We start from the raw sequence: 25,406 nt of genomic DNA on the forward strand, positions 1-25,406 counted from the left end.
TAACAACTTCATTTCAGTCAGCTGGTAAAGGAGTCTTGCTTAGAAACATAAAACTGGAGCAGAACAGGCATGGCAGAAATCCTGATAACCTCAGTGTGCTAATGACAAGAAATCTTGATTTATAAACCAGGATCATTCACACAAATTCACAAGGATAGTTGCATTTATCTACTGAAATCAGAAAATTATTGAAAAGAGATTTAATGCAAAAACAGTTACTGCAGAATATGATGACAGCTCTTGACCAATGGATTTTCTAATCCCAGTGAGAATGATTCACATAAGTGTCAGAAGCAACATGCTAAGCAACCACAGCATCACCACAACATCACTAAGAAATATTTCCTTTAGGGCTGCATAAATTAATATTAATCTACTCGTAATTTTAGAAAGGAATTCTTCACGTGTAATATAGAAAGAATTTGTTTTGTTCCTGCTTTTCCTCTTCCTTATACCATTCCCTGTGGAAAGCAAAGCGCAGGTTCTTTGCTGCTTTCCAGAAAGCATTTGTTAAAATGGCAGGAAAAGCGTTTCATTTCAGAAAGGAGATCTACAGAAAATCTAATTCAAACATCGGAATTTTACCCTTTAGCATACAAAGACAGTCCAAGTGCAGAACATGCACACATGCAATTTCGATTATGAAATATTTTAGTGTCATAAAAACAACTGGTTTGTTCAAAATTATCAACCTTGGAGCATCAAGACTGACAAATGCCCGATCACAAGACCACCAGATGCTAAAACCTACTCCGTCATCAAACATAAAGGGATAAATACCAAGCCTCAACCATTCATATGGAATGACAGAACAAGACTGAAAGCTTCTGCAGAAACATCAATGCCCATTTCAGTAAACGTTTCCAGGCAAAGTATGTCACTGAAAAATTCTGACTATCACTAAGGCAGACACCATTGCAGAGGTCTCTAAACACGGACTCTCCCCTGAACGGTTTTGGTGCAAAATCCAAACCTCTTTCTTCCAAGCACCTTTACAGTAGAAATACCTGCACACATCTCTGTAAGGCTAGAGACAGGGACCCAGCAAAAACGCCCATCCCTCTGCGGTCTATACCAAAGCACGGTCTTAATTATAAACCCCCATTTTTTACTTCAGCTGCGCATCCAAGGCAGAGATTTCTTTCTATTCCACTCAGACAACAAATAAGTGAGCCTTATAACTGGAAGCTTTAAATGTCTGTACAGCTGCTCGGCTTGATACACCCTGCTCTATGTTGGCAAGATCACGCCTCAAAGCAAGAGCCTTGGCGGCGGGGATGGAGAGCTGGTATGAAGCCGTCCCCTCTCATCCACCGCGTACAAGGGTCTCTCCCGGGAAGGGCACCTGAGCCGCGGGCCGGCATCCCATGCCCGGGGGGAGCCCGAGCTTCAGCCTCTGCTTTCAGCGCAAATGCTGCCATCCACCTCACTCCCACCCAGCCCCCGAGCCCCCCTCGGCAGAAGGGGGAATTAGCACTAGAGGAGGACAGAAGCCGATGTCTCAAGGCAGAAGGACGGCAAGCAGGGAGCGAAGGAGACCAGGAGGTGACTCACCCCTCCCACACCTTTTTTTGGGGGTGGAAGGGGGGGGAGAGAACGGACACCCCGCCGTGTCGGCTCCTCCTTCGAGCTCCGGGCTTGCGCTGCCCCGGCCCCGCAGGGACCGCGATGCGCGCACAGCCCCGGCCGGAGGGGCGGCGGAGGGACCCCCGGCCCCCACCCCACACCGAGGGGGACCCGGCCAAGGTGCCGCCCGGTCGGGGCGGGCGGAGCTGCCCCCGGGCAGGGAGGGAGGGAGGCAGGCAGGCAGTGAGGGGAGGAGGGAGGGCAGGGGCGGCCGCGGAGGGGCGCGGGCAGCCGGGCGGCCGCAGCGCGCACGGCGGCGGCGCCTCCTCTCTGCTGCACTGCAGAGGCGCCATTTTCGCGCGCCGACGGCCCGCGGGGGGGCCGGGCCGGCCCCGGCCACCGCCCCCCGGGCACCGCCTTCCCGCGGGGCCGCTGCGCCAGCCGGCGGAGAGCTCCGTCCGTCCCTCCCGCCCGCACACCTGCGCCGCCCTCCCCCGCGGCTCCTCCGCCCCAGCGGGGGGATGCCACGGGGTCCCCTGTCCGCAGTCCAGCTCCGCGCCCCCGGCCCCTGCCCCTTCGGCGGATGCCACCGGGTCCGTCGCCCGCGGAGCGCCCGTTCGCAGGGAAAGTTTCCCTTCTCCGGTCCCCGGCGGGGACGCCCCCGCCCTGCCCTGCCCTGCCCGCGGACCCCCACGCAGCCGAAGTTACGGGGGCAGCGCCGGGGCCGCGGGACCCGCGCAGGAGCCGGACACGCGCGGCGGGGGCGGCGGTGCCTTCCCCGGCGGCTCCCAGCCCGCTGCCGCCCCGCCGCCCCCGCCTGCCCCCGGCTCGCCGCCTCTATTGTTCGGCGGCGGGGGAGCGGCGGCAGCCGGGGATGGAACCCCCGGGGAAGGCACCCCCTGCCCGCCCCGCCGCGGCCGAGCCCCCGCCGCGGGGGCAGCTGCGGGCAGACAAAGCCGCGGAGAAGCGGCGGAGGGCGGCGGGGAAGCCCCCGCCCGGCCGCCCCCTGCCCCGCTTACCTCGAGAGCCCGGGCGGCGCCGGCGGCCAGCAGCAGGAGGGCTAAGTGGGGCAGCATCGCGGCGGCCGGGAGCGGGGAGGGAGGGAGGAAGGAAGGGAAGGAGGGATGCCGGCCGGCGAGACGCGGCGGGGTCCGGCTGTAAATCCGCGGGGCCGCGGCGCTGCCGGGGAAGGCGACTGATGTGCGGCGGCTCCGGGAGCGGCGGCGGGGCCGGTCAGCTGATGGCCCGGCCCGCCCCCGAGCGGGCGGTGCGACCGCCCGGCCCGGCCCGGCCCGCGGGGACCCCTGGCGGCGGCGGCGGGAGCGGCGCGGGGGCTCCGCACCGACCCTGCCCTGCCCGAGCTGTTCCCGGGGCAGATCCCGGCCCCTCCGCGCCCGTTCGGGCACCGGCGGCACCCGGCCCCAAAGGCACCGCACCCGCGGGGGCCGCGATGCCTTGGTGCGCTGAACGCGCGCACCGCACCCTCCCCCGAAGGGCTGTGTGCGGCAACATCACTGCAAGGTGCGCACAAAAACACCAAAATCCAAACGCGTTGTGTGATTTAGTGCCTATTTAACACGTTCTGCCTTTCCTGGCAAGGCTGCACGCCCTGCTGGGATCTCCCGTTCTTGTCCGGGCGGAGGTGATGAGTCAGCACAGCCCCTTCACACCTGACACACACCATCGATAACAAAGATATGCGAGAGCATCGGCAGAGCTGGGGCTTATGGCAGGTGAACAAGGAAGAAATCAAATTAAAATGCAGGACTTTGTCAAATACCATGTAATCAAGAGCCCAACGCAAACTTACTGTCTTGCCTTCTCAACAGTATTTGTTATAATTGGTATATTAAACCTGTAACGAGAGCTTAAGAGTCAGTATTAGGAGTTTCACGTTGAAACAGCTGCTGTTACAGCTAAAATTCAGTGTGACACAACCTGACCCATTCTGCCTCTGACCTGCAGACTCGGTGGCAGCATCTTTGCTCCCACCAAGGCTACCAAGACAGCAGCAAATAGACCCTCCCTGCAACACGGACCTGCAGTCTCATAAAGGGCAGGTGGTGGACATCTGGAGCACAAGTCTTATGAGGGAAATGGGGGGGGCTCAGCCTGGAGAAAAGGAGGCTCAGGGGGGACTTTCTCACTTTCCGTGACTACCTGAAAGGAAGGTATATCGAGGTGGGAGTCAGCCTTTTCCCCCAGGTAACAAGTGATAGGACAAGAGGAAATGGCCTCAAGTTGCACCAGGGGAGATTTGGGTTGGATATTGGGAAAAATTTCTTCACAGAAAGGGTTGTCAAGGAGCAGGCTGCCCAGGGAACTAATTGCATCGTGAACTCTGGAGGTATTTAAAAGATGTACAGATGTGGCTCTTGGGGACTTGGTTGTGCTGGGTTAATGGTTGGACTTGATTTTACAGTTCTTTTCCAGCCTAAATGATTCTGTGATTCTAGGGCCTGATTCTATGATATCCCCCCCGAGTATGGCTCAGTACAGCCTTGTCCTCACTGCCGCTCTCACACTCATCTTTCACTGAAGTCAGAACTGCAATCCATCTTGGCCAAAGCTGTGTCCAGATGCAGATGGATGAGATGGTGAGAGCAACCTGGGCTGCTGTGTCAGGTGGCTGTAATGTGCAGGGAGAGACCATAGTGCCGCAGCGTTTCAGCCCCATAGCCAGGCCCTAGAGTTAGAAGACCATTCTCATGCAGACATGAATCTTCTCATACAAGCTCATGAACTGGCAATGTACAAAGGCTTTTGGGGAATTGCTTGAGTCACACTGGCTGAATTTGACATGAGATCTCTGACAGGCACATAACAGACGAGCCTCCCCCCTGAACATACAGGTGCAAAGTATATACAAGTACAGATAGTAGATGCTTTTAAGAAACACACGCCAGTGACATAACACAACCTGTAAATTAAGATTAGTTAAACAGCAACAATGCCAGGCTTAGTTGCAATAATTCAACACTGTTATCTGCTTGTTAGGATAATGATCATATGGCTTTGAAGGGTTAGGGAAGGATTTGCTGTGCAATTTGTTTTAACCAGTTGGCTTCTAAACTCAGCCATTGAGAAGGCAGCACCATGGCTGCAAATAAGCAACATCCTGCTAAAGCTGACGGAGATCATTCAAAAACAATTCTTCCCTGAAACAATGGAGGCAATCAGAAGGAAGCTCTTTGCAAGTTCTGGGGGAAAAAAAAAAAAAAAGCTTCTGGATGGGATGGATGGAAAACCAAAATAGATTCATGTAGCCCTTTTATTTTAAGTTGGCTTGGTAGCTTTTTGTAATCACTTCTTCCTAGTGCTAAAATCAAAAAGCATTTCAACTGCTGCTTCTCTGGATCAGCCAAGCCTGCTTCCTTTGTCAAGGTGGGCGTGCAGGAAGGCTGTAGTTCCCTTTTGCCTGTGGCTATGAGTGAGATTTCACACCTTTGGGGAGAGCAGGAAAGGCTCAAGTTAAAAGATGGGGAAAAGTCAAAGGTACTGGGAGACATCTATGAAACAGGTGTTTCCATTTACAGCCACTAAACACCAGTGACTATATTTGCTTAGGATTTCATGAAGTTGCTCACTGGAAGGTCAGAAGTAAAACAGTTGAAAGCTGTTTGTAAGGTCTACGAAATTTAGACATGACCTGCTTATAGGGAAAAGAACAGAGATTGTGTCCTATTTTCCACTCTCTATCTTCTTTCAGGATCTGTACGGAAAGTCCAATACACTTTTTCCCTTGCTTTTTGTACTTTTCATCTCAGACTAGAAATCCAGCCTTATCAGACCTTGGAAGCTGTCATAGCTGGAGAACAATGAAGCCCACTACCACCTCACAAGAGGGCAAACAATGGAAATCTGCTTCCCAAAGAAGAAGCACAGAAAAGATAGGGCTTACATTCAAATCTAATGCAGTGCTTCCAGCAAATAATCCCAAACTGTGTCTGAATGTGATTTTGCCTTTAATTGTTGAGCTTTGTTATTCAATCTTAATGTGATAACTTTCCAAGTGATGAGCAAGCATGTATGTCAAGTTTCATTTTTGGCCACTTCTGTGCTCTGTCTGTGTATCTTTTTGTGCAAATGATGTCTAATATTATTTTACAGCCTTTTCATTTTAATATATTATGTATGTGCAAACATTGTTCAGCCATTCAGTTTTTCATTGAATACTCATGAAGCAAGTGGACCTTATCCACAAATGCTGATATTACTCTACAATAGGCAATAAACCACTTCAACCTGCTTCATAGCCTAATGAATTAGAGAACAGAACTTGTACGTGGCTTCTGAAGGGGGACGGGCAGCCCATGACATGGACACAATGACAGCATTGCCAAATATCTCCAAATATGTGCAAGTGGTTTTACAGGAACCCTGCCACTTACCGATGTTCACTGGATTTCTGATGATAGTGGCCTATTTCCTTCACACCAACAAAATTAGTGTAATTAGTGCAATTGTCAGCTGTATTTTATTTGTATTAGGGATACTTCCTCAGACAGATTCTTTCTGAACAATGCTGCAGCCAGTGCTTTCACAGAGATGATTTCTCCATTTGTTCTCATCTCAGAGGAGAGGGTTCCAAGTTGGCAAACTTGATTTTTGGTCCAGACTTTGATGCTGACTCACTGTCTCCTTCTGGAGTCGCTTCACTTCAGAGCTCACTATTTTCTTTATAGGGGATAATACTGTTTCCCTGTCTTTGTGATTCATGTGTGGAACAGAACAAAGTACTAGAGTTAGTATTTCTGAATGAACCTCTGCTAGTTAAAGACTTGGGTCCTGCTGAGCTGGCACCTTCTGTATTAGTTCCAGTTAAGGAGTTTTTCTGTACTCTGAAAAGCACTACAGCATAAATGACCAGATTTATTTCAGACAACTCCAGGAGGAATTTGTATTTTCAAATAGCACAACATTAATTTTAATGGAAAACCTTTAGGCTTTATGCTACACTTTGAACCACTGCAGGTATAACTAATCTGCTGACCGTCATGCAAGTGTCCTCTAGAGACATTTTTTTTTTCCTTTGGAGTCAGCCTGCAGCCCTGAGAAAGAGGCTGTCTAAATATTAGTCCGAAAGAGGAAGAAAGAGATTGCACCTAATCAACCCTACACAAGTACGTGCTGTTATCCACAACAATGGGTGCGGATATGATTTCAAGGAGTGAACAGTTGATCCTTGTCTGAATTCTGCAAAGCACCTTCAGTTTTGGCTTTTACAGATGCAGTACACAGTTAGGTAGCCAGTAGCCATAGCGACCTTCTCAAATGCAAATGATTTGTTCTGCATAGCACAGGAGTATTAAGAGTTGATGATATCTGCTGGAGCAGGTACACAATACAAACGGCAGAGCCAAGTGAATAATGAAATCACAGTCCAAAATCCCCGGAGTGCTCAGCCAAGGAAATGAAATGGAGATGCGAACAACGGTAATTGCTCCAGCGATTAGGATGTAAACATACATGGACACCACTCCATGCCAAACAAATATGGTGGTATTATGGCTTCTACCTTTGTGGGCAGAAGCTGTCATTCTTGCTGATGGTGTCAGTAAAGGGCAGATCTTTAGGATATCTGCTTCTTCATTTGATTCTGTTTACCCAATTACTACATAATGCAAATATTCCTAGCAGAATCAGAGTTTAACATCTATTCCTTTTTTTTTCCCCCACTTCATGCACTGAATCTTCCTAGATATTTTTGGCCTCGTGCCTTGTGTGATCAGTTTACTAGGCAAGTATTGCACGTGCAGGCTTTCTGGTGGTGTTTTTCCTTACTGTCCTATATGCAAACCACTCAATACTAACATGCTTCTCCCAACAATTTCTTTTCAGACAAGTCATGTTTGGCATTCCTCAGAAAATAATCAGCATTTCTGAATGATTAAAGTAAACCCTTGAGAACATCTAATTCCACAGGAACTCCAGAGCAAATCACAGTTGGCTGTTTGCACTCATTTAACTGAAAGTTATGACGTGGTCTTTGCATGTCATGAAGGCCACCAGATGAGATGGTTATGGTCCTCTTGGCATCCTTTCAGCAGCTTGTTCTGCTGGGATTTGCCTTCCTAGATAAATCAACATTGCAGTTTGTGGTGTGAATATCCCAAATCATTAATACTTAACAAAAATAGAGGCTACCAACAGGATGTCTTTGATTTCTCTCAATATCTGAGTGTACTAGTAAGCTTTTTTAGCACTATTCAGAAGTCATTAAGTAATTATTTTTTGCTTTCAAAAATTTACTTCATCCCCTCCTGTGTTTTTCTTCCTGTGTTTCCCCAATATTTTACCCATCTCTCCACAGACACAGCTCTCAAGCCTTCTCCACACCAGGGTCCCCTCCATGGCATGTAGCATGTAGCTCTTTTGTAGCTTTGCCCAGAGCTGTCCTGCTGTCTGTCATTTTTTCTGCCCAGCCCCAAAGACCAGGAATCCATGAACGCTCCTCCCAGCTTTTGGACTCTTGTTACCTCCTCTTTCAGGGTATGGGATTGAACATATTTCTCTTGCAGACTTTGTACATGAGAGAAGAATGCTGCTGATAAATCAACCAACTCTACTTGAAGGTAGTGAAGTTATTAAACAAAAATCTTGGTACTTTTGAATCAGCTTCCACTTTTTCCAGCCCACGCAAGCCTTCCACAGATGCCTGAATGGACCTCAAGATAAAAAAAGAGGCCTCTTGGCTGGGCAAAAGAAGCTGTCTGTACAAAGTCAGACATGATGCTTTGTTTCAACAGTGTTTTGGAACTGAAATAAAAAGACAGGAAGTTTAGCAGATGGTTATGTATGTATGTATATATACACAAAAAATGTATCTTAGATTCTGAGTTCAGTTAACTGAAGACATTTGTACAGAAGGAGAAAATACATTGTTATTTTGATTCTTTCAGCACAGTGTCTCAGATCCTAAAATACCTGCTTAATTGCTAACACAGCAGGTTGGGATGCTCAAAGACCCATCCTACCACCTGTTGCTAGAAATACAATGCTTGACTCAATTTTGAAAGACCCATCAAGATTGCAATTGCAAAATTAAATCCAATAAATGCAAGAACATTATCAGACCCCGTTTAATACAGAGAAACTGTTTGTCAACAAACTTTAAGAAAAGCATTCCCATTCTTCAACTTAGCTATAGCAGGCTGAACTCACCACGTAATTTAGCCTTTCCTCAAATGTCTGTGCAGAAAAAATGTAGTAGTTTTCTGAAGGCTGTTAAAATCTGAAACAGTTAACAGAGGCTGTTAAGACGAAGTGAAGTCTGAGGCCTTTATGTTAGAAATGACAAATTCAGCTGGAACACAACTCCACTGATATTCAGCAGCTGACAAGGGAGTCTCTTGAGCCATAAGCCTGCACTTCCAGTGTGGGCAAAAAGCACCCAACCCAAGAAACTGTTACTCAGGTTCAATTATTTCAGCAGCAGTGGGGTTTGTAGGTGCTACAGTTGTCTGTCTCTTTGTTCCCTATACAGCCATTTGAAAGGCTAAAAGCATTACCTGAAAGACTGTGGCTCCAGTGGAGCTGTATGGGAGCTGTAAACAGGGGTGATGCTTCCGTGGCCCCAGACGCTCTCTCTCTGTAAGTGACTGGGGCTTTCACTCTGACAATTGCCATCGTCCTCCACAGTGAAGGTCCATTTGCATCCCCAGTGCTATGCTGGGAGGAGTGGGAGGCAGAGGCTAAAGTGTGCATTTGTAACTCCCTTAGCTCACCGTTTGTAAATTCATATTTAGGAGGCTCTGAAAGAGTGTCATGGTGCAGTGCCTATATGTGTGAGGCTGTTATTAAAGAGTAACAAAGTGGAAAGTAAAATAATTCCCCCTTCATCCCAATTACCAAAAGCTGGTAGTTTTTTTTTCTCGAGATCCACAGTTCAAGCCAAGTGTTAGACCTGAAAATAAAGGAAACATACTTGTTTTAAATTAAAAGTATTGCTCCTGTTGGCTTTCTATATTTTAACGCACTGCAGAGATTGCTAATGCCTCCTATAGTTATCATCCAGAAGTAAATTTATTTTGCAAAATAAAATGTAAGAAGGGAGGAGGAGGAAACTTCAGAATATTACATTGCTTGCTGAGTCCTGGTGTGGACCCTCCCTGCAGCTGTAATTCACATTTGCCAGGTGAGCTGACTCAGTGTCCTCAGAAATTCACATGTAATTGTGGAACATGAGGCATTTCCTCATCTCGAAATAATGTGCCCAGGCTAATATGCACACATGAGAAAGTACAGATCAGATTACTTGGTGAGACAGTTGATATCGTTCTGGGACAAGGACTCATATCATCTCAGTTGGCCTTGCAAATTGGCTGTAGGGAAGCTATCAGGATTTTGGTATCATGGAGAGTTATCACAAAGCATATTGCACAGTGCAGCAATGCAGATTAGGCGATCATCAAAATATAAATGAACTCTTATAAGAAATTAATTTCTGTAGAGTCTCATAGTAAGACTGAAATCACTGATGAGAGGCCAGGAGCATAACAAAGCAGCTGCACAACAGCACAGGAACAGGCACGCTCAGTCCGTCTAGAAATCGCAACCATCTTCTATAATATGCTCACAGTATTAGAAGCAGGAAAGTTTGATCACAAGCACATAAATCAGTGACTGCAGGAGCTTTGTAATGGATGGTTTAGTGTGGAAGAAAGGGGGGGGAGGGAGGTTGCAATGAAGAACTGCAGCCTATTCTGTATACAAGAACAATGCCATCCTTAGATCCTCTGTGTTTTGTAATCACCCTGCAATTTCTCTCAGCAAAAGGATTTTAAAATATTTGTTCAAGTTGATTTGGCATACATCTGCCTTATTCCTTTACACACACAAAAAAATGAACATATCGTTCTCTGACTTATAGCAGAGACAAAAACACACAGAGTAGAATAGGTGAAATTTCCTTCCCCCTTGGCAGGATTTGTGAGACAAATGGTACAGACAAGGCTGGTTCCATTGGAAAAGGCTCTAAAACTAGACTCTGCATACGGGTAAGCTAAAGCCAAGCTCCTGCCATGAGATCCAGTGTCATAACCTGCTCTCACGGGGTGCAGAGGGCTGGTACACACTGTACCTTCCGCCTCAGTGGCTGGTGGGGCCAGAGGGCTGTGGGCTGCCCCTGCCCTGCCCCTGGGCATCCAGCATCTCTGCAGATCAACGAGGTGTGTGCCTTCAGGCACCCGGGGGTGTGGATGTCTAAATATTCATTGTAACAGAGATGCTGACACTCTCCTTTGCATTTTTTTAACGAGCTAATAGTGAAGCGTTGAAAGTGATGCAGCTGCTTTTATATTAGCATGGAAACACGAGGAGTTAAAGAGGATCAGTGTCATATTAGACATTTGAAGAACCATCCACTTTTTTCATAATATCAACACAGAGCACAGAGGGAACAGATTCTGACACCTGCTTATGAAAAGCCTATGGTTGTACATAACACAAAGACCTGCCTGAGAATTAGCTCTCAGTTTAGTTTACTAGGAGCTACTGAACTACAGAATCACAGAGGGAGTCAGATCCAGCTGTAAAAGCCAACAGCCAATTAAAGCTCATAAAGTTCTATTTTAAAAAGCAATTTTTTCGAGGTTGACTTCATTTCACTTGAAGTCAACTGACTCTGAAATCACCGAGGTTATTTCAAATCAATCACCTGACATATTTTACTTACGCATTCATTGCCCCAAATTGAGTCTCAATTGTTTTTCAAATTAAAAAAACAAACCCACGTTTTTAAAAAGGTGGCAAGAGGTTGTACAGCACAGCTGAGGTGACGAATATATCTGTCATTGGCTCAAAATTTTGAACATAAATTCAGTCTTCAGAGACAGAGAAATTCTTATGGCAGAGAAAATGAATGAAAAGTTAGCAGCATCTCCAAGTATAATGTACAAATATTTATATCATAATAGCTGTATGATATATCTACTAAACCATGGCTATAAACCTAAATATATTGAAAATAATAAACAGATATAAATACTGGTGTTCAGACTCTAAAGTCTCAAATGAAAAAAAATTTTGCAGGAAATTAAGAGGATAAATCCAACGTTAGTGGGTGCAATATCAAAGTTGTTCTATTTGACTTCTCATGCTTTTTATACCAAATGCAGTACAGCTCTTACTGACACATTGTGAAAGTAACTATTCTGTCCCCCTCCTCCTGTCACTTAAACATTATATCTATACCCAGAAGTTATTTCTATACATAACTATATTAAATATATATATATGATATACACTTATATAGATATATATAACCAGATACACTCACTGTGGTGAATTTTATAGCTATATATCTGTTAAGATAGTTATTGATGTCACTATCTGTCTAGATGAGAAAAACAGCCTCGACTTCCATTAATCATGTGAGCTGGTGGAAGCAACACATTAGCATTGCAGCAGCACTGGAGACATTCGAAACTGAACCATCACTGATCACTTAATCTTATGAAAAATGTTTAAGAAAGCAGCACATTTATTGCTCTTATTGCATGCTAACAGGCTGATCCCGGTCTCATTGTGACCAACAAAAGCAGATACCAGACAGGATTTGAAGGGAACAATCCTACAGTCTCCAGTTCATGTCAAGAAGTACTCAAGATATTCTGGTGGAATTCCACAGCTACTTAAACCAAGCAGTGTCTATTTTGGTGAGCTTTGTTTGTGTAGTTATCTCAACCCATGTATGCTTAAATTATCCTGAAACCACAGCCTCGTTCTTTGCACCTGAATCTGATGGGAAAGATGTCAAAAACCAGTGGGCCTAAATTATCAAAATAAATGTCCATGTACATATCTATGAATGTCATCATGGCTAGGCTTCGCAAACGAAGATTTGGAAATAGATAGGAATTACTGTGATTAAGGATGCTTTTTTCTGTTCTTAACGATCTGCATCATATACTGTCTTTAGTCAGATGTTAATAGTACACTTCTCAACCTCATAAATTATCTAAATTCTCTCAGATCCCTGCATTCAAAAAAAAAAAGAAAAAAAAAGGAAAGAAAAAAGGAAAGGAGTTATGTATTGCAGCAAGGATACAAAATGGCTGTTAAGTTTCCAACGCATTTCAGGTAAACATGTCATAACAGCAGCTTGAATTAAGCAGCATCCATAGGAAATATATGACTTATTTTCTTTTCTGTCTCTGCCTGTACAGGCAAGGCACCCACATTAAGGAGAAAATGCGGACTGGAAATATGGTGACATTTTTAATTAGATGTTTTGACTTCATTTCTTCAGGATTATACCTGGGCAGCATTTAGTCAAAATGATGCTTAAATTGTGCTTTTCAAAACTGTTCAGAGTTGACATAGTTCTACTCCCAAGTAAAAATCAGTAGGAGTTTTACTGCTGAGTTCTACAGAATATAAGCCAATGTTGAACACTTCTGAAAATAGCTTTCCATCTGTATATTTATGTAAATGAATAGGGACTGTTAGTAGAAATAGGAATTGAAAAGATCAGGCTTTTAATTTTAAAAGTTGAAGTTAAATATAGGTTACTACACTAGAAAACTAAAAAGAAATACCCAGACAAACTTTAACACTTTTTGCTTTCATTTATGGCAAGAATGGATGGAAAACAACTCCATTGCCTCAGGTGACACAGCTCCAGGCTTTCTGAGGTCACTAGACACCACTGACTCTTTAGTAATGACATTTCACACTTCCAGTGGGCAGATGAGGACTCTTAACAGAGCCATCTATGAGTTAGTCCCAGGCAGTCTAAAAGAAGTTATAGTACCAGACAACACAGCTAAACCCACCCTTTTCTACACTCAGGTAGATTTCTACTTCCCATTTTCCCTAAGCAGACCTTTCCTTTTGCCACTAAAGGTGGTTCCTTTCTTTGAAGGAACAGCCTTTTGAGACAAGGAAATGTCTGTTGGCTCCAAGCCAGCACATTTACAGTTGTCAATATTTATCATACAAATAATCCTACTGACTACAGGGAGGCTGCTGGTGCAGTTGAAGTTAAACAGCCATACGAGCACTTTGTTGGCTCAAGGCCTGGCTACTGCAGGATGTAGCAAAGTTCATGTCAAGATGTGGGAATACTGCCTTTTGGTGTTTTAGGCCCACTAAGTTTTGGTCCCTTTTAGGTCTTTCTAATCTCACTGCACTTTCAGAGGGCTTCACTGATTGAAGGCTCATCTTGCATTCTTGCTCCATTGTGTACCACTATGGACAAAAGATCCAGTGGGCTGGAAGACAAGGTGATACATATAGGCAGGAGCCTTATCAGCTGCAAATTTAGCTCTTGAAATGTGAAGGCTCAGTTCTGAACAGTGGTTTGGTGCAGGAAGAGGTACCTACGTGACACTGCTCTTGGTAAGCAGGAAGAAGAAGCTTATTAAAAGTCATTAAACTCTGGAAAGTTCTAAGAATTTTTTCTGGTCAGAGGTTTGAAATCTTTGGTGTACTTTGTTTTATTACCCAATTCAGATTTAAGTTCTTTAATGATTTACCAACTCAAGTGGCACCTCCAGTGTTACTTTTTTCTTCTTTTCTCTAAATAGGTCTTTCAAAACAAGTCAGGAAGCCAAGAAAAGAGGAAATAGTATTAAAGATGAGATAAGCTTATTTTCCCATGGCACTCGAGTTTGATGATCCCACTTGTTGAGCACGTTGGCCTGTACTTATGATCTCAGAAAATCAGTAAAGCTTATTCAAAACTCATGATCTTCAGAATGGAGTTAGTTTTGTCATGGATGGGGTTTTATAATTTGGTTTTTTAGATGCTGTAGAGAACCAATAATGCTTTCAGAGTAATGCTAATAATTAATATCTCAGACCAAAGTACAGAAAGCCTCATATCTAATCCTTCACGTGGAATATTTCTGCCCTGTGATCGGTCTAAAATTTACTTAAAGTCAAGTTGAAACTATCCTAGTCAAAGCTTTAGAACAGACAACTTCCCTCCAGTAAGAAGGAAGTACTAGGGTGAAATGTGAAGTGTGAAGTCTGACTTTCCACATAATATTTTCTCAAGCTCTAGAACTTGTCCCTCAGCTCAACATATCTTAGAAATTACCTCAGTGATCCTCAGGGTCAAAGACTCTGGTCAACAATTCTGCTTCATCCTCGAGCAGCATCCTGCTGTGAGCACCCCTGTGTTTGAGCAGGAGATACAGATCTCAGAGGTTGCTCTGAATTTGTTAATGGAGATTTGTCAGAAAGTGATAAGGCTTTATTCCAAGTGCAAAGAGAATTTCTTCTACCTGCCTTCATTGCTGTATAGTATAACCAGTAACTCATTCACACACACAAACCATTCCTAAAACCCCCACAGTGCTTGCACAGTTTGCAGCCGGCAGAAAGAGTCACATTTTGTGTTCGTCACTTATTCTAAGGAAAACAGTATAAAAGCACAGCAGAGGAGAAGAAAAAGGCATCTTTCACTGAAGACTTGTTTGTTTCCTCTCATAAGTGTCACGAATCACAAGTGGACGTGTTTACTGACCTCTGTTGTCTAGGCAGCAGTGCTGTGTAAACCTCTACATCACAAATCAAATTGTTATCGATGCCTGTCATTTCTGGCCATATCGTGGAGTGTTCTTCAGTCTTTTACTGAGTGTACTTTCCTAATGTCTCCTATAATGGGCGGTAAGTTATGAGCAGAGCTGGGAACTACTGCACAGCCAGATCTACAACACAGTCTGTTATTGTTTCAGGATGGGATTTAATAGAAGCTCCGCTCATCCAGTCTCACGTGCACATCTGCCAAAATGTTTAATTTAAGTAAATTGTGTTAGGAATGAAGTCATACTGTCATACAATATAATAATGGAAAGTGGCTGATTACATTTTGTACTATAAAGAGCTGGGTCTCATCATAGCAGGAGATTCAATGTCTTTTAAGGAAAAAAAAAAGACTGTCTGAAGTATTGACATTTAAATATAATTTTTCAAGTAAGAAAATACTAGGGCATATCATTTTAGGCTCAAGTCCACATTAATCTCAATATTCAAGAAGAAAACATACACTCTCTTAAAAAAAAAAAAGACATAAACATAACAAACCAAAAATATCCACTACCAGAAGATGCCCAAGCCCACGCAGAGGGTTAAAATCAAGGGAAGTTAATGTTGGCATGAGCCAGCAAACATCAAAGGAAGATATGATAGATTCATGCCAATAAATTGGTAGTGACGCAAGAGTTTTATGAGCTTTGGCAGTCCTGTTGGCCTAGACATTTTTGCAGGCAAAACAAACTGAAGATATTATCTCTTACTGTTACTGAGATATTATGATTTAGCATGATTCTATTTTTTTTCTTTAGGGCAGACTGAGTTCACACTGAAGCAAGTACTGTGCTGAGCTAAATAACAGAAGTGAACAGAGCAACAGAAACAAGCCAAGAGGAATGAATATTCACAACTAATGAATCTTTTGAAATCAGTGCTTTGAACAGTGCTCCTGCTTTCTAGATATTCCCACCTACTGTCAGTTGGTTTTCATTTTGTAAACAACATTTTGCTGTGATGCTAAAATCTATGCACATAAAAATAAATCAAAACAGACAAATACAGTTGCTGAAAAGAATGAGGTTTTGTCAATAGAAGTGAAAATTATAATCTAAAGTGCTATGGAGTACCTTTGTTTTGCCACTTTTGGCATCCAAAGATTTGTGGAGACATTTCTGACTGCTTGCTGAGACACTGCAGAAAAAAACCAATCATTTTGGTGAGGAAGACTGTAGACAAATAGGAGTTGGCCAAGTCAACCAAAAAAATATAATCTCAGAGTTTGACTCAGGAAAGCATTTAAGGATGTGCACAACTCCATGCACTTGAATAAACCTGCTGGAAAAACAGCATCTGCTCACTAGTAGGTACCTATCCCTGAGCAATGAAACAGTGACCTTTGCTGGGCTCAGTAAGACTGAGTGCTGAGGAGAGGCAGTTAAATACCCCTTCCTCTTTCTGAGCTTGTAAAAATACAACATTTTTATCTCCTGATAAAAATGTTTTCAGTTGCATAGCTTATCAAATTATTGAATGTATTCAGATCAACAGCATGAGTGGAATGATCCTGCAGAGTGTGCAGCATCAATTCAAAAGTCCAACTGAAAACTTTTAAGTTCCTGTCCTGGCAAATGGAAGTTGTGGGTGGAAGGTCCTTTATCCAGTCTGGTCGTAGATCTTTGCCTATTTGGCAAATCCTTATCTGAGGCAGCACCACCTGTACCATAAAACTTTGCTGTGGTTGAGTGTTGAGGTGGAAACTGATCTTTCAGGACATTCCAAAAATGGGCATCTTTCATTGTTCCTGTCAGTGCATGATAAATGCTTCTAGAGAATGTCTAGAAACAACTAGGTTGTCCCAGTACAAGAATGGGACACTTAATGCATTGCTGATTTCAAAGTACACCAGAAGTCCAATATTCAGAGTGAGGATCTCTGGATTTCAATCTTTCTTTTTTCTCTGTCTCTTTTTTTTTTTTTTTTTCCTTTTTGAGGTTACAAGAGACAGCAGTGGAGTTGTGGAACCTATTGGAGGTGTATGCATGGTAGGGATACATTTTACTCTGTCAGGTTCTGACATGCTTTCTTTTTGAAGGTGATTATTGATTTTCTGCTTCCACAAGAAATGACTCAAATAACACAAATCCAACCTGAGAATATAAATCATGGCTTAAAGGAAAAAAAAAAGACCCTCAATCTTGCTCCTTTAAAAAAGGTATATATGTTAAAATAGGAAGGGGGAAAGAAATACCAATGCAAGTAGTTTTTACAGAAAGAAGAGTTGCTCTGAAATAGCACTGTGCATTATTTAACTGGCTTGTAGAAGACTTGGACATTACTAAATGTGGCAAACCAAAGCTTTTTATGATATAATTTTCTTTAGATGGATGCCAAGTGTGCTTTATGTGCTGTCTCTGATATCACACAAGTGACAATCATCTTTGCTGTGGACTGTGACTTTGGAAATGAAACAAAATGGTAACTAAGTGTGCAAGTATAAAACTGATGTTTTACTGTCTGTCATAAGGATTTACAAATATGGCAGCCTTGCAGTGTTTCAAGATGAATTGTATCTGTTCTTTGCTGTGGTTTTTGTGACCCAGTCTCATCTCAGGTGCAGCTGTAATCGAAAATGAGACCGAAACATAGAAGAAGTCAAGGTTCTGACCCTGTGCATTTGTATGTTACTGGTAAAATTTTTTAATATTGTGGATTATATTTGTTTGGTTTTTCTTACCTCCATTTAAAAATGTAGCCAAAAATATAGATGATGTCTAGGAGGAAAAATATTCCAACTGAAAAAGAAGAGCCTAAGTTCCTACTTCAGAAGATATTCTTTACTGTGAGGAGGGTGAGGCAAAGGCATAGGTTACCCAGAGAAGTTGTGGATGCCCCATTCCTGGAAGTGTTCAAGGCCAGGTTGGGCTGGGCTCTGAGCAACTTTGTCTAGTGGAAGGTGTCACTGCCCCTCTGCAGGGGGATTAGAATGAGATGAGCTTTAAGGTCCCTTAACCCAACCCATTCTATGATTCTGTGATGATTCTCTGAAGTACTGGTGGGGTTTTGCCAGTAGCCATCAAGGACAATGTAGTTCTGCAATATGATGAGATATTTGCTTTCTCTTTGCATATAATTTAGATCTTTGGTACCCAAGCAAGACAGAAAATAATTAGAAGTGAATAGAAGGTTGAAATCAGAAGAAAATTGAAAAATTGAGGTGGAGCCTGAAATGCAACTGTAGGAAAAGTACGTGAGGGAGGCAGGAGGAAGAAATGAGTAAGAAACAAAAAAATAGTATGAGCAGGAATAAAAATTGGAAGGAAAAAAACAAGGAAAAGGTGGGGTGGAGAAACACAGATGGTATGTAAAGTGAAATGACCTCTTAATCCTTAAGGCTTTCCTTTCAGGTCAGGATAAAAGAATCCCAGCAGGAAATGAATGAAATTTATGCCTTTTTAGATTTCACTGAGGAGAGAAGCTCTTGCACTATTTCGGCAACACTAAATTTACTTCAAAACATTTCCCTGCCCTTTACTCCCAAAGAAAATGTCAGCTGAGAGGAAAAAACCACCAAGTCTCATCCCAAACTGCAGGTAGTCAGGAAGTGTACAAGTGACAGGGATGACTCATATCTTGTACATCAGGCACAGTGAAAACAGAAGACAGAACAGCAAAATAGGAAGACCAGTGTCTTGTGGACTACTTGAAGTGCTTTAAATCTGTAGTTTACAAAACAGCAGGTGGGAATAGGTGTCTAGAAATAACTAGCCAATGGATAAAATGCCAAAGGATTTTTTATATTATTTTCCCAAAATCATATATTGCTTCAAGGGTAAAATACAGCTATTTTGGTACAGAGGTCCACAAAAAACACCAATAAAAAGTTCCAAACCTCAAACCATTAAATCAAGCTGGCTGCCACCTCTCTCTTGGAAAGTTTTTCTTTTCTCGACATATACTAAACTGATTGTCTACCACAGGGCAATATTTTTTTTCTCATATAAATGAGAAACAGTATAAACACAGCAGTGTTTATACCAGTTTTGTCCTGAGAAAGAATCACAGATCTAGGTTTTGGGGCGTGTCCTAGAGAAACATGAATCATCTGAAGTGACATAAAGGCTATCCACCTTCTCTGGTCTTGCCTCTTCAGCATAAAGAGAAAATACCATTATATTTACTGATGTGTTTTACTTGTAAGAGGCAGTCTCAGGAGTAGTAACTCAGCTGACAGGAGAATTACCAACTTAGGACAGAATTTTCCAGCCCAGTCCTATGCCACTTCCTTCCTGCTATGGAACAGATGAAGTCAGCGTGTTTTGAATCCGCATTTACACTCTGTCATGCACTGTTCTGCAATAAGTGCTCCTTACAAACAAGGAGAGCTGCCCTATTCACAGTGTTGTACATCTGCCTGTTTTCAACCCTACCTGTTTTGTGACTCCCTGCATGAAAATCACCCTCCACAATTAGTGGGATTGTCCACATTGTAAATAAAGCCATTATCAGTCCTGGCCACAGTACTGATCCCTGGGACATGGCACCAGGAATCCTCTGCCAGTTGGATTTTGTACGGCTGATCACCACCCTTTGAGCCCAGTAGTCCAGCCAAATTTCCACACCCACCTTATTGTCTCCTTGTTCAATCCAGATCTCACCAATTTGGCAGCCAGAGTACTGCAGGAAGTGGTGTCAAAGGACTTGATGAAGTCAAGGTATACAGCACCCTCTGCTTTCCCTTTCATCACACACCCAGTCATCCTGCCAGAGAGAGCAGAGAGGCTGGTCAGGCATGATAATAAAATATTTCTTCTTCAAATAATCTTTCTTTCCTCTCTTCTTCTGGTGTGCAAAATAAACAGAGAAACATGTAAATCCCAGATTTGCCCAGTAAATGTGTATGCACTGCAATGTTACAGGCATACAATACTGTAACACCCCAAGTCTCAACACCAAACCCAGGGTGCTATTACAGAGAGATGAATGAATACTATCATTGCTTAATTATAGTCGAGGACCAAACCTTAACATACATGACTCATTACTTCCTTTCACCAGCATAATGCTATTTGTCTTGGGAAGGATTATGCAAGGTATTGGGTGCTAATAAAAGGTAGTTTAAAAGTCAGTTTTTGGATTTGTTTATCCAAGAATTCAAAAGGCTAATAACCTTAGAAAGCATTATCAAAAGCTACATTTCCACTCAATGTAACAATCAAGGTAATAGTGTCATACATTTTTACATACCCATGCAGCAGACATTGTTAGGCAACACAAACTTGTATTTCAGGGACTTAAGACTTATGTTTCAGCTAAATATGTCCAACCTTTCCAAAACAGGATCTTCAGAAACCTCTGAAACAGTGTTTACACCTACGAGGAGTGTTTTAAAGAGCAAACAGATTGTTTATCTGGATGATAGATGTGTTCTGCCCTCTGATGAACACAAATCAATACCATTACTAATCAATGATGATCTCCAGGAGGTAGTGATTTCTTTCTGCAGTAGTTTTTGTTGGGTCCATTGGCATCTAGGGAACACTGCAGCTACACGAGTGCTGCAAATCCATTGTAGTTGGAAAATTCATTGTATGACAGTGACACAAACAAAAAGAAAGGTTATTTTCGTCTTCTCTCCAAGCTCAATCAAAGAATAGTCAAAATACAGCAAACACCATAGAGAAAATTAGATGAATTAGTTTCAGATGACTTGTCCCAATAAATCATCTTGGACCTCAACAGAACTGGACATGAAAATCTTTCTGAGTTTTCATGGACAATAAAGTTCTACAAATAAATTTTGTGCCAAATTTCAGCAGAAATCTTTCTTATCTGTTTTGTCCAGATCATTCCTTATTCTCATAGGTTTGGCTAAGACAAAGGTAAATGACTTTCCACCATGTCTGATTCTACTTTAAAGTTTCATACAGTTTCTGTTGTCAGAGCTGAGGAGATGCATGAGAGTCATCTGCCGGGATAGACTGACAGTGATCTGAATCTGCTCCTAAGTGCTGATTCATTTATGCACAAGAAAAATGAGGCCAATTCCAGCCTGTTCCTAACACTGGGATGTCTTGGTGCACCTCAGCTCTCTGCCGTGCAGCCTGGACAGGCACAGCTCTGGGCTCCACATAATAAAATCAACAACCCAAGAATGCTCTGGTTTTAAACCTTTCTTGGAGACAGGACCAGCCTCTGTTTCTGAGCTGCAGCCAGGGGAATGGCAGCCATGGCCTGGCAGACGTCCTCCAATGTGCAGGACAAACACAACTTCCCAGCCTCTTCCTTTCAAACACAGTGATGCCACTGGAATGCTTGCAGAGATGAATCCAGATTTTTTTAAAAAAATCTCTTTGCCAAATGTAGACAACCTCATTAGCCACCCCCCTTGAGGGGGTTCTGCACTGATTTGAGTGGGAACTGGATTGAAGACTTATTAGTTTTCAAAACCAGGAAGGTTCAGGTGACCGCACTGTAATAAGGGAGCAGTGACAGATCAGGTCATCAGTTTTCCATCTAAACTTCTGGGCATCCAGTTTGTAAAATCATAGTCTAAAAGTACACATCAAGCAAGTTCAGTCCCTCTGCAGACAAAACTGAAGCAGCAGGACATACTGAATCAGGCCTTTTCTGAGGTCATACCTGAAATCAAGCCTGTTGTAGTAGGGAGAAATACAAAAGCCTATTCACTGTCAACAAACCACAGCAAACCACTGCAAAAACAGTGCAGATGGCTAAATAAGGGTTTCTAGTGTACTGCTGCCTTATGTGAAAGTGTCCTCCTCTGTCCTCCAACATCAACAGGAAATCATTGTGCGTCCTTCAGCCTGACTTGAATACATTTTCATAGTACTGTCCTGTGTCGATGCTTTTAAATTTAAATCACATGCAAAGCTAAGTGGTCTCTGATGATTCGGAGAATTTCCTTTGGAGTTCGTAGGTTCACTTTATTCCAGAAGAGGAAGCTGTTTTATTTACTTGCTCAGTACAGCATCAGCATGACGAGCAGGACAGCTTTCTAGCCACAAATGGAAAGGTACAGAGATTAGCACTTTCCCCCAGTGGGTGTTATGGCTCATATACCAAACAGCCCTGAACGGAGACGCTGAAGATGTTTCAGACCTTCAAACTGTAAAACTCTGTGTTAACTCAGATGAGTCTCATATTTTATTACTACAGATAAAACATACAATTTAATTAAACGTGCGCCTATAAAATGTATGGTTCAGTTAACTCTCAGCTTTATTTTAATACAACCTACCTAAGTAACTAATAGTAACGTTATGTAAAGAATTAATAGCTTTTCAAACCATAATACACCTTGGAGCTATGTTGTTTTCTCAGTTTATAACAGCTCCAATTTTGAGCTCAGTTTCTGCTCACATCATCACTTAACCCTTCGTCTTCTATGCTCTTCCTCACTTGTTTATACAGTTTATCTTTAGACTCTATAACAGATCTATTACCACAGCTGTTTTCTGTTTTCCATTTTAATAAATGGAAGTGAATTTCAACCTGCATGCATCCAAACCCAAGGCTGGATTTTAAATAGGGGACGTGCAATATTTAGAAGAATGGATACAAAGTGTTACAGCCAGAGCACCAAGAGCAGTGGAGCCAATGGAAGTAAATTTGGGTCTGTTTTTTAACTAAGCGCATATTTGAAACTCAAAGGAACATTGTTTTCCTTAACATTATAATCAGGACATTATTTTCCTATGTGTAACCATATGCCTCAAGGATTCATCTTTTACCTTGGAACCCAGTGATTTTATTTTTTAATCAACAAGCCTGAGCTGGGTGCTTTTCACCCTGATGCTGATATGAGTTATAACTTCTGTTCTCAAAAGAAAATCTAAAGCATTGCTGTTGTGCACACAAATATTCATATCCATTTAGCAAAGTCAAGAGACTTGATCTTCAGCTGGAATAAACAGAAAAAAATGAAAATGCTACAGTTGTTGTGAACTAAATGAATTGAGCTGGGATATTGAATGAATTGAGCTTGGAGTATTATTCCAAGTACCTGTACTATTACCCTTTACCATACATTGAAAGTACTTTTCCTGAAAACAGGAACCACAGACCTCTTTTCCCAAGATATTAATTTTCTTGGCTAAGGCAGTCTTAGAACATCCTCCTCCCCATTCTTCAGCCATTTCTCCTCAGAAGTAAGAGCAATAGTTAAACTTCAATAAATAATATTGGAGGGTGGGTTTTTTGCCAATGGAATAATATTGATTGACTCAAAGGACAGCTCATCAAATAATATTTTTCTCATCAGCAGCCCCTCAGACTTCCAGGTAATGAACATATTTAATTAAGTTTATCAGAATTAGAAAATATTGTTTACCTGATACAAGAGAGATTACTTCATTAATGAAAACATTTTAATTGGCATTTGACAGATGTTAAAGGCTATAATTATAGCCTATTCCAAGGCTATAATTTTTCTATCCTGTAGAAGGACCAGTCATGAAATTATCTGACAACAAAGTAACAGCAATAAAAATCTGTATCTTTACAACATAAGAATTTATCATTTCTTAACTGTTACCCTGAAGGCACATCAAAATCTTTTCTCAGTCAAAATAACTGGATAATTTTTAAAGTCATGTCTAGCACTATAAATAAATTTAAAAACCCCAACTTTTATTGTAAGCCAAAAAAAAAAAAGTCTCATGAAAATTTCCACTGAATTCTGGTTAGTGGAAAAATTTAAAGACAAAACCTGCTTTCTCTAAGTGCTTGATAAGTGTTTAATTTCAAACTTGTGAGAACAGTTTTTATTGACTTATCTTCCCTCTGGTGTGCCTACAAACCAACCATCCACACCCATGCACAGGGTTAGGGAAACTATTGTAGTATTGGATAAAATCAATGTTTTCCTTGCCCTCTGCTCCCATTCCTCACCAGGCCCTCCCTATCCACCACTTTTCTAGGTGATGGGGGAATTAAAACTGACTGGAATAAAGGGCAGATAGATTTTTCCACCCAAACAGAACACTATGTGTTAGAATGATCCCAAAGGAGAAAAGAAATCCATATGAAGAGCAATCTTTTCTCCCTCAGTGTTTCCCATAGAGAAACAGTACTTCCAGCCAGTTCAGTCTGAGTGTGTCTGTGTGTGCATATTTAGAAATAAACTTATATCCTAGAGGCCCCCTACCCTCTAGACCTTCAGGTTTAGGTTCAAGAGATATTAAGGCACAATACCTGGGGACAGGCAGCACCTACAACGATCATAACCATTTATTTAAGTGAAAACAAGCATTTTATACTGTGTTTAAAGGGAATGGCAGAATTTTCACTCCTACATTCGGCTTAGGCTTTTGTTTGAATGTCAATAACATTCTAAAGTTATTCAGTTTTAACACAGTTTAGTAGTTTAGGTTTTTATAACTGCAGTTTGAAAATGGGACACACGCTTTTCTTCATGGGAGAGAGAAGGACTAACACTGAAGTCTTCTCCAAATCTTCACGTTTCTAAAACAGCAGCAAGTGTCCTCTCACCTCTGTGGTGCTCGGTGTACACAGCCTGTGCCCATCCTTACAGGTGCAACACCTGGCTGACACTTTATCTATTTTGCAAAGAACAGACTAGATCCTGTTTCCTTCTGGACAGAACTGAATTAGCAAGAGAAGGACAGTATTCTCTGAAAGCTCTACCATAAAGTTCCACAAAATACAGCATAAAAATTCCTTCTTGGTGCTTTCATCCTGATCTCAACAGCTTTGCATTTGCACTAGAATTTTTTTTGGCTTTTTCCTATTTTCATCTTCCTCCTTTCTCTTATATACAAAAGGGCAATCATTTCCAACAAGATTTACTACAAGTCCAATATTTATAGAAGCCCTAATGAAGTCATAGTCAAAGAACCTTACCTCTCTCTTCTATCCTTTTTACACATAAGAGGCATTTCATAAACATTAGCATGAAGAAGCAGGCCATAAGTCAGGTATTGCAAAACATATACTAAAAATTGTTCAAGAATATAGGGCCTTTCTAGCAACAACTCTTTCTTCTGTTTGATCCCTTAACAGAGTGGTGCAAAAACTAGGTTTATTTTCAATTGGACAGTGAGAGAAGCAAAAAGGTGCATGCACGTATAATTCAGGTACCTTCAAATATTTCCTTTATAGGAATGAAAATCTTCCACAGTACATTTAAGTTTATTCAAAACATGCCAGTTGATTCTGTTGGAATCCCTAGACAGCCAGTGTTGGTACCACTGACTCTGTCTTACCCAGAAGCACAGGGTTAGAGCAATCAGAAGGAAACTTGAGGCACTGGAGGGAAAGGCAACACTAATATTCCCCTCAGGTCTGTGAATTTAGTTCCTCAGTTTTTCATTTCTACA

General features: G+C 42.3%; 1 protein-coding gene across 4 annotated transcripts in view; it reads right to left on the minus strand.

Moving 5' to 3' along the window:
* Positions 1-2,845, minus strand: part of APP (amyloid beta precursor protein) — a 204,243-nt gene extending 201,398 nt beyond the window's left edge. The window contains exon 1 of one of the 4 annotated variants that reach the window (XM_064644010.1): positions 2,586-2,845. In XM_064644010.1, coding sequence (XP_064500080.1) covers positions 2,586-2,642 — 57 coding nt within the window. In that variant the 5' untranslated portion in view covers positions 2,643-2,845. The remainder of the gene's footprint in view (positions 1-2,585) is intronic. The other 3 variants (XM_064644008.1, XM_064644009.1, XM_064644012.1) reach the window with 3 other exon arrangements.
* Between the last annotated feature and the right edge of the window lie 22,561 nt (positions 2,846-25,406).

This window comes from Pseudopipra pipra, chromosome 2, assembly GCF_036250125.1.
Source record: "Pseudopipra pipra isolate bDixPip1 chromosome 2, bDixPip1.hap1, whole genome shotgun sequence".
NCBI lineage: Eukaryota > Metazoa > Chordata > Aves > Passeriformes > Pipridae > Pseudopipra > Pseudopipra pipra.